Here is a 13,327-nt window from a genome sequence, read left to right on the forward strand (position 1 = left end):
TGGCACAGATTTTTTAAGTAGTTTTAGTGTTGTAGTCTGATCATGTATATAAGAGCTCATTGCATGCCAGCTACTGTTTCCGGGACCAGGAGCCAGGGCCATAGCAGTGAGCAAGACTGGCAAAGTGTCTGCTCTCGGAGCTCACAAATGAGGGATGATAGACTGTAAACAAGTAGAAGTTTAACTAAACAGTGTGACGGAAGTCAAGCAGGGTCCTGGGAGGCGGGGGCTGAGGGTGCTCAGGGAAGGCCTCTCTGAGGAACTGGCTACTGAGCATGGACCTGCACTGTAAGAAGAGGAAGCGGGCGGGAATTTGGGGCTAACGCATTCCAGGCAGAGGTAGAAAGCCTGCAGCTAGGACGTGTTCACAACTCCAAGAATAAAATACTCAGGAATAAGTTTAGCAAAAGAAGTGCAAACATATGCTTTGATAACTACAAATATTGAAATAAATGAAAGAGAGCGGAAATAAGTGGAAAGGCATCCCCCAGGTTCGTGGACTGGAAGATAATATTGTTGAAGTGGTGGTACTCCCCAGACTGATTGTGGGTTCAGTGTAATCCCTGTCACAGTCACAGCTGACTTTTTGCAGAAATTAACAAGCTGATCCTGAAAAATAGCAAGGCCAGTGTGGCCAGCGGCCGGTGAATGAGGAGGGAATGTTGGTGGAGATGTAGTCATGGAGGTTGGCGGGGCTTCTGGATAATGACACCCTGTGGGCCTTCACAGGGAATCTCATGCCAGGTCCAGTGGGAAGCCTTAGGAGGGCTTTAAGCAGGGGAGTGATAAAATTCAGTATTTGTTGAGTGCCTACTCTCTGCCAGGTGCTGGGATGGGCATGGTATGGTGGTGAACAGGACAGAATGTTGAATAAATAGGATTCAGCTCTTCAGTGGTAGGAAATGAGAGCATCCTCAGTTTATTTTTGTACATGTTGGCATGCATTTGTGTCATATTACTGACTTACTTAAACATTTTCTTAAGTAATATGGAAGTAGCAAATGTTCATTAAAGAATAATTAGAAAATTCAAACCGAAAGAATGCCTATCTTTCAAGATCCTACCACTTGGAAACAATGACAATTAGCATTTAGTGGTCTTTTATTTCCTTCTAGTCTTTTGAATGGATTTATGATCAGATAGTTCTCAAGTTCAATAATGAGTGACCTCCTCACCCCCCGAAACCGTCAAAGGAAACAGAAGTGAGAGTCATAGGTTTTCTTTTGGCGAGTCAGTGGGTGAGTCTTCTGATTCATTCCTTTCAGGTGGAGCTGATCAGAATAATGTTCAACATCAACCCCCTGGAGAACCTGAAGGTGTACATCAGCAGCCGGCCCCCCTTGGTGGTCTTTATGATCAGTGTAAGCGCCATGGCAATAGCTTTCCTGACCTTGGGCTATTTCTTCAAAATCAAGGAGATCAAGTCACCAGAAATGGCAGAGGTATAGTAAATTCTAAGTTCTCCTCTCAGACTGGCTGGACCTTTATAGAGTGAGAAAACACCTTTTGGCTCTCCACATACCTTTCTTTGGTTGTGACTTTTATCCCAGTGAAAAAGAGTAATATTTATTCAGAATTTTTGGTCTTCCATGTTGCTGTGACTCACTTTGTTAGGAAATAACCTAGTCAGATAGTTATTGATTTAAATAATGCTACCAGCTTTAGTTAGACTGTTTCAGCAATGAAACATGTATTTTGGAAAGTGTGTTTGTGTCAAGAAGATCAAGAACTAACTTCTTTGCTATTCATATTAAATTAGCCAACTACAATTTTTAAAAACTGTAAACATTTGTTATTTTAAAGCCATATATTGTCATGGAGTTTTATCGGCTGTACTGATAGGTTTTTCATTGGAGAAGAAGAAATTCTAAAGAAATTAGAAAGCAGAACCTTATTTCCAAATATATTTGTCTTTTTCTTATCAAGGGAAGCTTCAGTAATCTACAGACTTGCCTTCTAGATTTTATTTTTTGGTCAATTTAAATGAATTATTTGGGCATTGCTCTTTAATCATTAGTTTAGGCATATAATAGTTTTTGCACAGTCATAATACAGATTTTAAAAGATGTGTGTGGGACTTCCCTAGTGGCACAGTGGTTAAGACTCTGCCTGCCAGTGCAGGGGACACAGGTTCGAGCCCTGGTCCGGGAAGATCCCACATGCTGCGGAGCAACTAAGCCCGTGAGCCACAACTACTGAGCCTGCGCTCTAGAGTCCGTGAGCCACAACTATGAAGCCTGCATGCTTAGAGCCTGTGCTCCGCAACAAGAGAAGCCACCGCAGGGAGAAGTCCACACACCACAACAAAGAGTAGCCCCCGCTCACCACAACTAGAGAAAGCCTGCATGCAGCAACGAAGACCCAATGCAGCCAAAAATCAAAAATATCATAAAATAAATTTAAAAAGTGTTTCTGCATATCAGAAAAGAATACAAAGTTGATAATCTTGTTTAATAGAGGTGAATAACAATATACCTATTAATAAATTTATGTGTTAGAAATTATGCTGAATCAATGATACGGTGAATTTACTGGTGGATAAGTGTCTTTTAGGACAAATTAGTTCCCATCTTAGATTCTGTGAGTGTCTTCTCTTACACTTTTTCTTCTTGGGTGTGTTCGCTGGTGAGAGTGGGCATGGGGGCGGGGATAGGGATTGCATTATTGTTGCATCGTGTGTGCCTTGTGACCGAGAGGAGAGTTTTGCTCAGTGTTACGGGGATTATGCTTCCTCTTGTGCTCTGTGGCATTCTAGATCATAGGTGATGTTAGCAAGAGGGACCACCTTCCCACATTAACTCTGTAATACAAAGTAACAAGTTTTAGCCATTTCTCCTGTGAAACCCTTCCAAAGAGTTTCTTACCAAGAAACCTACTGGCTGGCTTAATTCTCCCCCTTTTCTGACCCTGCCTGAATCTTTAAAGGTTATCCAAACAGGCTGTTACCTATATTAGGGCTGAAAATGAACATTCTAGTCACAACCAAAGTTCTTCAGCATCCTGGCATTGCTCTCCCTCAAAGCTCAAGTCCATGTTGAACACACGGCCAAGGCCAATGGTTAAGATGTAGCCTGGATAATTAACCCTTAATCGAAATGGGGCCTGACATTGGCCTTGGCCAGCTGTTCAAAATGGACTCGAACTCTGCAGGAAAGCAGAGCTGCAAGATGCTGCAGAACTTTGATCATGATTAATTTAGTGATTTTATTTTCAAATGAGGATCCTAGGTGTATGGGGAAAGTTTGGCGCTGTGAATCAGAAAACAATTCTGAGCCTGTCTTCAACTCAGCTGGCATTGGAGAGTCCCTAATTTGCTCTGGGCCTCTGTTTCCTCATGTCTGGAATAGGAAGGGGTGAGACTAGGATGTTCATTTTCAGCCTGATGTTCTTTAATAGTCTGCTGAGTTTGTAGGTGTCAGGGAAAATGTAATGTGAAATATCTGGTTGCCTTCTTACTAAATGCCAGATACTGATAAACTGAGGCTATAAAGGTAGACCTGACTGGTTAGGGATTACTCCGAATGGCATTTTTAATCAATGTTAGAGTTATTCAAAATGTAACTTGGTGCTTCCCTGGTGGCGCAGTGGTTAAGAATCTGCCTGCCAATGCAGGGGACACGGGTTCGAGCCCTGGTCTGGGAAGATCCCACATGCCGCGGAGCAACTAAGCCCATTGCGCCACAACTACTGAGCCTGTGCTCTTGAGCCCATGAGTCACAACTACTGAAGCCCACATGCCTAGAACCCATGCTCCGCAACAAGAGAAGCCACCGCAGTGAGAAGCCTGCTCACTTCAGCGAAGAGTAGCCCCCACTCACCGCAACTAGAGAAAGCCCGCATGCAGCAGTGAAGACCCAGCGCAGCCAAAAATAAAATAAATGAAATAAATAAATTTATTAAAAAAAAAAAGTAACTTGGTTTGTCTTCACCTTTGGCACCTTTTTGTAGATAATGTTGCTTGGGAGAAAGAAGTTGTATGTAACAGCCTCGGTTGATTTGTTGTTGCTATTTTAGCCTGAGTTCATCTTTGGGTGTCTGCTAAAACTAAAAACACACCCTGGTGGGTACTTTGTTGGTGTCAGTTTTAAAACTGCTTATAATTTAAACCATCAGTACAGATATCAAGAGAAGCCTTGGGCTTCCCTGGTGGCGCAGTGGTTGAGAATCTGCCTGCCAATGCAGGGGACACGGGTTCGAGCCCTGGTCTGGGAAGATCCCACATGCCGCGGAGCAACTAGGCCCGTGAGCCACAATTACTGAGCCTGCGCGCCTGGAGCCTGTTCTCCGCAACAAGAGAGGCCGCGATAATGAGAGGCCCGTGCACCGCGATGAAGAGTGGCCCCCACTTGCCACAACTAGAGAAAGCCCTCGCACAGAAACGAAGACCCAACACAGCCATAAATAAAAATAAATAAACAAAAATTAAACTTTAAAAAAAAAAAAAAAAAAAGAAGCCTGAAAACATCTTTTCTCCTCCCTTTTGAAATTGCTCCTGTTCTAAAGTGGCATCCAAAGTCCATGACGAGGGGGAAAAGTACCACACGAGTGTTGGTATTTACTGCAGTTTTGCGGTCCCAAGACAGAAAGCAAGGTGTAGAAAATTGACCTTATGAGAAAATATTTTAAGACGGCCTTAATTTTTAAAAAATAACTAATTGTAACTGCTAAATGAGTTTGGATTAATACTTTTAATGTTTTACTACTTTTGTTCAAGCTTGCTTTTCAAGCTTGATTCTGAGGCTAGATCATTTCCTGTAAGTTTAATACCCTTTTTTTCTTTACATATTTTCCTGAGTAAGTTGGCTTAATCTCACAGTGTAATAGCTCATGCCAATGAAGAGTTTATATTTTATATTTTGAATGTGAGAGTGGTTGGAAAACCACACTATTACGCCAGCACAAGAGGCTGAAGGCTGTGTTGTTGTATTTTGAAGGACTGACTCTGAGGCATGGTTCCCCTGTTGTGTGACGCCACACCGGGGGTTGTGATTGTCATTGCGCTGGCAGCACTTTCAGTCGGCTCAGGCTTGTTTTCCTCTCTGTCGTTTTACTGAAGGATTGGAATACTTTTCTGCTGCGGTTTAATGATTTGGACTTGTGCGTATCAGAGAATGAAACACTAAAGCATCTCACAAACGACACCACAGCTCTGGAAAGCACAGTGGCCAGCGGCCAGGCCAGGATGTCCACCCAGTCTCCACAGTCCCTGGAGGATCCAGGCCCTGTGAACATCTCAGTTGCAATCACCCTAACCCTGGACCCACTCAAACCCTTTGGCGGGTTCTCTCGCAACGTCACCCATCTGTACTCGACCGTTCTCGGGCATCAGATTGGACTCTCAGGTATGTGAGTGTTAGCCGCTTCCCTCCAGGCTTTCTCAGGTAACAGCTGTTACAACACAGAGCATTAGAGTACGGTTTTACTCATCAGACTTTTTTATTTTTTGTATATGTCTTCCCTTTTGTTGAGTTTGAACTAAACAAAGCCAAGAAGGCACCATTTCTACTACATCTTCACTTATTAAAGTGTTTGGTATGCAGTAGGCTCTCAATAAAACCCCATAAGAGTAGGAGACTGGGAAAAAAATTATAAGGCCTATTTCTGGTCTTAATATTTAAAAACACATTTTAAAATTTTTGAGTTTTTATTTTTTTTAATTTTATTGAAGTATAGTTGATTTACAGTGTTGTGTTAATTTCTGCTGTATAGCAAAGTGACTCAGTTATATATATTCTTCATATTCTTTTCCATTATGGTTTGTCACAGGATATTGAATATGGTTCCCCGTGCAGGACCTTGTTGTTTATCCATCCTGTATATAATAGTTTGCCTCTGCTAATCCCAATTCCCAATCCATCCCTCCCCCACCAGCCCACCCCTCGGCAACCACAAGTCTGTTCTCTATATCTGTGAGTCTGTTAAAAACACCAGTTTTTTATTCTGGCTCATCATTTTGGAGTTTTCAGTACATACTACAGATATTGCTACTAGTCTTAAAATTTTGTGAATGCACTGGGCTAAGTACTAAGAACTAGAAAAAGCCTGGTCTCTTCCCTTTGGAATTTTGGGATATGGAAGAGACAAGCATAACGTGAGTTAATATTCATCAAGCACTTAAAATAGTTCCTGGCACAAAGGAAATGCTATATAAATGCTTGTTAAATAATATTAAAAATAAACACCTATGGAACATTGAGCACTGCCCTTGGACTAGTACTAAACCCATGACAGACTGATTGTAGGTGATTGTAGGTGATTCAGGAGAAGGTTGAGAAAGTAGTAGAAGCTGGAATAATCAGGAAAGGCTTTGTGCCAGAGGCTTGGGCCTTGGAAGAATCATCTTTGGTTTGGTTACCAAGAACCTTTTAAAGTCCTTGAAGGAACTTGGGAGTGCCTGCCAGCCTCCTGTTGGCTGTACCAGGTGAGACCTGTTCCCATGTAAGGAGGTAAGGGCGACATCTGGGTTTTCCACGTAGCAAGTGGACCTTTTTCTTCCGCTGTGGCGTTCGAATACCTTATTCATTTACGCTTCATCACTCACCCGTCTCATGACCTTTCTTAAGTCTGTTCAACCCTCTGATCCTCAGTCTAGTCGTATGTAAAAGGGGAACAGTAACACTTCTTTGGTCATGTTCGTAGGATAGTGGTGCATTTTAAGTGAAGTAGTACATATAAAAGCAGTTTGAAAATGGTAAGAGTGCTGTATGAAAGCTGTAACAATGGTGATGACTCACCCAGCCCCAGCCTTCCCACTCAGGCATGGCCTTGGCCCTTGCGTGGCAACTCCAGGCCTTGGCTGAAAGTGACCCCTCTCCGTTTGCCATTTTGTGGTTCTGCCAGGTGAGCAGGCCTCAGAGTCTGGCTCGGAACTGCTGTTATTCCTGAAACCCCACAAAAGCAGGGGTCCCACTTCAGTGGGCTGATAGGTGATTCCTGGGTGGGTTTGATGTCAGGATTCATTCAGATTCCAGAGAATAATAAATGTATGAATTCTCGCTTTACTTACCAAAAAACCAATTTCTCTTTCCAGGCAGAGAAGCCCACGAGGAGATAAACATTACCTTTACCTTGCCCACAGCCTGGAACTCGGACGACTGTGCCCTTCACGGCCGCTGTGAGCAGGTGGTGTTCACAGCCTGCACGACCCTCACAGCCCACCCTGGCGTGTTCCCCGTCACCGTGTAAGTACTTTCCTGACCCCGGTGGGTGTGCATAAGAAGCTCCATTTACCGTAAGCGTGACTGGGATGCCTGAGCAAGTTCTCAGGACGGCTGCATTGTGTTACTTTGTACAATGGTCATCACTGGGACCTGTCTGTAGGATTGTTTCAGTTTAATTTGGTTTTCTAAAGGTAGAACTTCTGCATAGAAGTATCAGAGAGTTAGTGTTTTGACAAAGTTGTGAAAGCATCTGGTTGCTGTGTGTAAGTTTTAGGTGGCCTTTCCTGTTGGTGGAAGAAGCCACAGGAAAGATGAATAAGAGCTGATCCTGTGACCATAATGACAATTAAGGCTCCTGAAAGATAAAGGTTTTGTTCATCTCCATTATCCAGGAAGAGTTATTTTTTAAATTGATAGTATAAATTGAGCCTTATTTTCTGTGATATAGTTACTGTTTCTGAAACTTTTGCTTCATATTTTTTTTGAGCAGCTCTCAGTGTAACCGCTTTGCCTTTAAGGCTTTTCTTGCCTCTCCTTTCTCTGGAAAGGAGATAATGATCTATAATTACATGAAATATACAAGATGTAGCCTGTTTAAAAGAATCTTAGGGTGAATCCTTTTAAAATAATTATCCTGGGATTTATCTATTTTAGACATTTGGAGGTTTGTAGGACAAGTTAAGCATTATTTGCTGTTGGTTGTAATATCTGATAGAGAACTTTGTATGTAAAACTTCCAGTTGTGACTAAGAGTTTAGATAATTTGAGAAAATGGGCTTAAAAGGAGCGAGTCCTTCTCTGGCCACATCATATGCGAGAGGACATGGGTTGAATTCTGAAGGCAGAAGTCTAACACCCAGACTCCTAAGTGCTGGATGCCTATTTCTTATTCTTTACATGTTTATTAATTTTTTTTAAAAAATCACTGAACTAAAAATATAATGGTATTTATCTCAAGAAAATATGTTTCTTATTTCTCCCTTCTGCACGTGTGGCTCTGCTTGGTGCTATGCCAGCGCCGGTAGCTGAGACACAAGTAAATGTCTCAAGGCCACTGAGCATGTGTCTTGCCCCATCTTCTGCAGACAGCCGCCGCACTGTGCTCCTGACACCTACAGCAACGCCACGCTCTGGTACAAGATCTTCACAACTGCCAGAGACGCCAACACAAAATATGCTCAAGACTACAATCCTTTCTGGTGTTACAAGGGGGCCATTGGAAAAGTCTATCATGCTTTAAATCCCAAGCTTACAGTTATTGTTCCAGATGTAAGTGAGAACAGTCGTGTGTGTGTGTGTGTGTGTGTGTGTGTGTGTGTGTGTGTGTCCAGGAACTGTTAGAGCAGGCCCTGTGTACCTCCTTGGGTTAGCTTAGCCCCTGCCATTCTAGCTGTCCAGCTGGGTTGGGAGACCAGGTGGAGTGCTGGAGACTTGGAAGAACATGCCGCCCATTGGGTTAAGAAAATTGCTTCTGTTCTTTGTTTTCCGCTTTGTTCAACAGCAGTTATTTATTGAGCACTGCTGTGTGCCTAACCTGGGGCTACAGCAGAGGCTGGTTCAGTCTTACTCATCCACGCAGCCGCTCACTGAAGCGTATTTGGTTAGTGTCAGTCTGAGCAATAAATAGTTCAGAATTCAGAAAGGCAGAAGTCAGTAGGAGGAGATGACTCTGGCTAGATATTGATGCCTGTGTAGGATTTTACTTTACAAGGAGGAAATGGGTGGAAGGCACTGTACTCCGGACTCGTGGGTGATTCGCTAGTTTAGTTTGCTGCTCAGACTTGAGCCCACTTTTAACAGACTGCACTGAATTTTTGTAAATCCTCTTTTCTTCTGTCCGTATGTGCCAGGTGGATCTTTCTTTTTGCCTGGTCCTTCTCTTTTCTTATGCCTCGTTTTTATCAAGTTGTGGACAGCGGTGTGCCAGGGGCCTGCGGGAGCGAGCAGTGGGGATCAGGCTGTATGGTGGGCAGGGGCCAGGCTCCAGAAGGCCCTTTGTGCCTCGCTGAGGTGTTTAGACTTTCTCCTCGGACGAGGCCATCACTGCCTGAGTTTGGGCTCCAGGGAATTTGTAGAGCAGTGTGTCAGGAAGACTGGTCTGCCCACCTGATGCGTGTAAATGGGATGGCGCCTGAGGCCTGGAGCTGTGAGAAGGAACAGGAGTGGGGGCCTGGCTGGGATCTCAACAACTGGCCGGGCCTGGTGGCTGATTGCCTGTGGGACATCAAGGAGGAGTGAGTCAAGGCCGGCCTCGGCGTTTCCAGCCAGGGGCTTGTCCACGTGGGGAAAGGCCCAGGAAGGATGCAGCCTCTCAGGGGAGGAGTTAGGAACACAGGCTTGGGCTGTCAGCCATGCAACCTGAGGGCTGTCAGAGCAAGAGGACGTAAAGAGAAGAGCAGGGGTTAAAGACTCTGGGGCCTTGTCAGGGGCGGGGGGATTCGGGCAGAGGACCGCCTTAGGAAGAGAGGGTACGGGTGGTGTCGGGAACACCCTGTCTTCACTTAACAAGCTCCAGCTTTAATAGTTTTAACTCTCAATTCCCATGTGAGAATTGATAGTTGAGGCAAGTCTGGAGGTTGTGCACCCTGATTCCAGGAACCCAGCATTAAAATCTCTCAGTAACTCAGTGCAGATGTTTCTGGTTTATTCTCTTTGTTTAGGATGACCGCTCATTAATAAACTTGCACCTCATGCACACCAGTTACTTCCTCTTCGTGATGGTGATAACGATGTTTTGCTATGCGGTTATCAAAGGCAGACCCAGCAAACTGCGTCAGAGCAATCCTGAATTTTGTCCTGAGAAGGTGAGCAGTGGGTGGGGTCTGACCCAGCATTGCGCCAGAAAGTCCCAGTTAGTCCTTATTCCATTTATTGTGGGTGATTCCTTTCCTCCGGAGAAATTAGTTCCTGTCTTTTTATCAGCAGTCGTCTCCCCTCAGCCTCAATTATGGTGTTGCATCTTCAACCATATACCCAGGCCTCAGCTGGGAAAAAAGTGTTCTCAAATCCCCACTGGCGAGCGGCGGACCCTGAGGGCTGCCTCCCCTCCAGTTCCGCGAGCTTGAGAAGTCACCTCCCAGAATGCTCCTCCGGGTTTCCAGGCACTTAACGCTGTGTCGCAGCACAGTGGTTCTGCAGGATCAGCTGCGTCTTGCAGGAGACTCAGATTTCTGTTCATTCCCTCCATAGAAAATGAGGTCTGTTTTCTTAGGGGTTTAATAGTTCCCCTGACTGATAGGTGTGTGCGGTGTGGCTCCCTGGGTTTGGGATAGGGACCAGAACCTGGTAAGAGTGCCGGTGGGGCCAAGTTATCCAGGCTTTGCTGCGTGACTGGGTTGCCGTCTTGCTCTCTCCTAGGTGGCTTTGGCTGATGCCTAATCCCACAGCTGCTGTTCTCTGAGAGAGACTGAGAGAACCATAATCATTGCCTGCTGAACCCAGCCTGGGCCTGGACACTCTGTGAATACATTATCTTGCAATGTTGGGTTATTCCAGCCAAAGACATTTCAAGTGCCTGTAACTGATTTGTATATATTTATAAACAATCTGTTCAGAAATTGGTCCAATGATGCACGTGCTTCGCACTGGGCGCGGCCAGAACCCTTCAGCCTCACCTGCGGGCTTGGCGGGATGATCCTGAGTAGCGCCGGAGAGGCTTCGTGACCTCGCCGTCGGAGCAGGCCATGCTGTCTTTCCCAGGGTCCCAGAGGCGCTTCACTGCTGGTGGGGTTGAGGTTTGCTTTGGTTCTTGTTTCAGCCCGATCTGTACAGAATGTTCGAAACAGTCTGCACCTTTGATATGATATTGCATTTCCAAAGCCACCCCAGTCCATTTTGTGGATTTTATGTGTCTGTGGCTTAATAATTATAGTAACAACAATAATACCTTTTTCTCCGTTTTGCTTGCAAGGAAACATACCTATCTTTCTAAGTTTTTTTTTTTCCTTTGAAGAAAAAATAGTCACATTTTAATACTACTCTGATTAGGACAGATTTGTGCTTTTATCTTGAGTAAAAAGTTAAATATTTAAAAGTCACCTACATGGTAGAGATCTAAGTTTCATTTTCCACGTGGACAGCGAGGAATTTGGTCTTGTTCAAGTTGAGTTGGCACGGAATGTTCCGCTGTCTTTTTCCTCTCTGTGGTCCCTTCCCTCCATTGTAAAAGTTAAAACAGCTTCCTCGCTCAGAAGTGCTTAAAAATGAGGTGCACATGGCTCTAGAGTGGAAAACAAGCTGTTCTCTTCCGGAATGCAGCTGATGGCATGGAAGGAGAGGGTGGTGAGTCGGTCTGATAGTTATGGTGGGGTTTCTTGTTTTCTTTGAAGAGGGAGTGGGTTTTCTTTCCTGGGTGTTTTTTGGTTTTTTTGCATTTATTTATATGCAGTTAACATTCTCAGAAGGAAATGGCAACTAGTAGTAGATCAGTAACATTAAGAAAACGATGCCTGTGAAATTGGAAGGAAAGCAATTCTGATTTCCCATTTACTGGGAAAACCAAAAGCATTTTTCTTTCCTATAACATTTTGATGATCTAATTCCTTTATCCCTGTTTTCCTTCCAAACCATCTTCATTTTAAAACAGTTGTGCATCATTTCCAGCCCTTTCTTGTTACTTGTATTCTTACCATTTTTCTTTTTCTTAATAGCTTTTTGCCTTAATAACTCATAGTCATTAATGATTTCTGTGTTCTCCCAAGCCATGCTATAGCAGAAGGGCAGTTAAAACCTTGGGGACGACTGTCAGCACTTCTTTCTCTTAACTCCAGGTCTGTATTCTGTTCTAAATTAGAACCAGCCCTGCAGTCTGAAATATATTGGCCTAGAACATTTTATCCCAGGCTTTTTTTTTTTTTTTAATATCCAGGCATTCTTAAATGGAAAACATTTGTGGGCTTTTCCTGAAGGTTGTTATTAAAATAATCATCATAGTAACTTGATATGTTAATATTCCTTCTTTTCCTTTTAGTATGTTTCAAGCGCAATAATCATACTTGTCTATCCAGTTTTTTTATGATATGAGTTGCTTACATGATGCATGGCTAACCGGTTAATTTAGTTTTCTCTTTAGAAACTTTGAGACAAGATTGAGAAAGAGCCATTTGGCTTGGCCTTTAGAAACATCAGTATCACTAAGACCAACAGATTTTAGAGGAAGCTGCTACTGAATTAATAAAATCCCAATGAAGTAGAGTTACAGGAGGAGATTTAGAACTGGCAGAGTAATATAAAAGGAAGACAGGTGAAAAAAGTCAGTTTCACTGGTTTGTTCAGTCCAGCTTGTTGCTAACATTAATGGCCCTTGTTTTAGTCACAGGGACTGGCTGGCATCTGTAGCCAGGGGAGCAGGGACACTGTTAGGCATGAGGAAAGGAAGTGCCAAAAACGCCTGGATGGTATGACTTGTCATGAGGCCAGGTCACTCACTTTAAAAATCCAGCATTCTCCCTCGCAGGTGATTCTCAGAGATCTTCCGGAAACCCAGCGTCAGCCAGGTGTACAAAGGGAGGAGGGGAGCCCATGGGGCCTGGGTCCACTGACCCTCAGCAAGTCCAGAGGACCTGTTGCTATCTGGGCACTAGCAGACAAGGCCTCGTCCTCTGCTGTCTCTTGCTGGGGGGCCTCAGTGTCACAGACAGGGCCTGCCTGCCGTTCAGGGTGACCCCGTGCAGGGACACTGGCTCATCCTCAGGCATCTTGGACCAGAGTCCAATGAAAGGTCAGCAACTTTATTAAAATGGTTGTTTCAGATCATATTGATCTCTTTCCTTTTTCCTTTTGTCCTTTCACTGTATGACTTGAATCAGTTTTGATTCTATCTATCTGTAAGTTTTTCTCGTCATTAGGAACCTGCCACTTCGGTTGCGTTTTCTTTGGCAGTACGTAGGGATTCAGCATCCTAGTTTTTCAACCCTCCTGCAGGCACTGTGGGGTTTCGAGGGCCAGCGGATCCATTTCACTTACCTTGCTGCATGATGGTCAGTAGCTGATCTGTTACGGCATTCACTCCCAGATTAATTTTCTGTGTTTGAAATATGTGCATATGTGCTTTCCAGAATAAAAAATCTGAATTTGCTGTGTCTCCATTTCCTTCTGTCTGATGGGTGTTTTCTAAGGGAAGAGCACGTGCGGTAAGTAATTGGGGGTGTTTTGTAAGCTGTTCTTTC

General features: G+C 44.1%; 1 protein-coding gene and 1 long non-coding RNA gene across 6 annotated transcripts in view; both read left to right on the forward strand.

Moving 5' to 3' along the window:
• The window catches only part of TMEM248 (transmembrane protein 248), a 32,949-nt gene extending 19,714 nt beyond the window's left edge, over nt 1-13,235 (forward strand). For all 5 annotated transcript variants that reach the window (XM_082358651.1, XM_082358647.1, XM_082358648.1 and 2 more), the window contains exons 2-7: nt 1,266-1,442; nt 5,057-5,342; nt 7,031-7,181; nt 8,246-8,429; nt 9,821-9,964; nt 10,518-13,235. In XM_082358651.1, coding sequence (XP_082214777.1) covers nt 1,284-1,442; nt 5,057-5,342; nt 7,031-7,181; nt 8,246-8,429; nt 9,821-9,964; nt 10,518-10,538 — 945 coding nt within the window. In that variant the 5' untranslated portion in view covers nt 1,266-1,283 and the 3' untranslated portion in view covers nt 10,539-13,235. The remainder of the gene's footprint in view (nt 1-1,265; nt 1,443-5,056; nt 5,343-7,030; nt 7,182-8,245; nt 8,430-9,820; nt 9,965-10,517) is intronic.
• LOC309612685 overlaps nt 1-13,327 on the forward strand; it is a 67,988-nt gene that overhangs the window by 13,057 nt on the left and 41,604 nt on the right. The gene's annotated exons all lie outside the window — the stretch shown is intronic.

The sequence above is a fragment of the Balaenoptera borealis genome (assembly GCF_965194805.1).
Source record: "Balaenoptera borealis genome assembly, chromosome: 16".
Classification (NCBI taxonomy): Eukaryota; Metazoa; Chordata; class Mammalia; order Artiodactyla; family Balaenopteridae; genus Balaenoptera; species Balaenoptera borealis.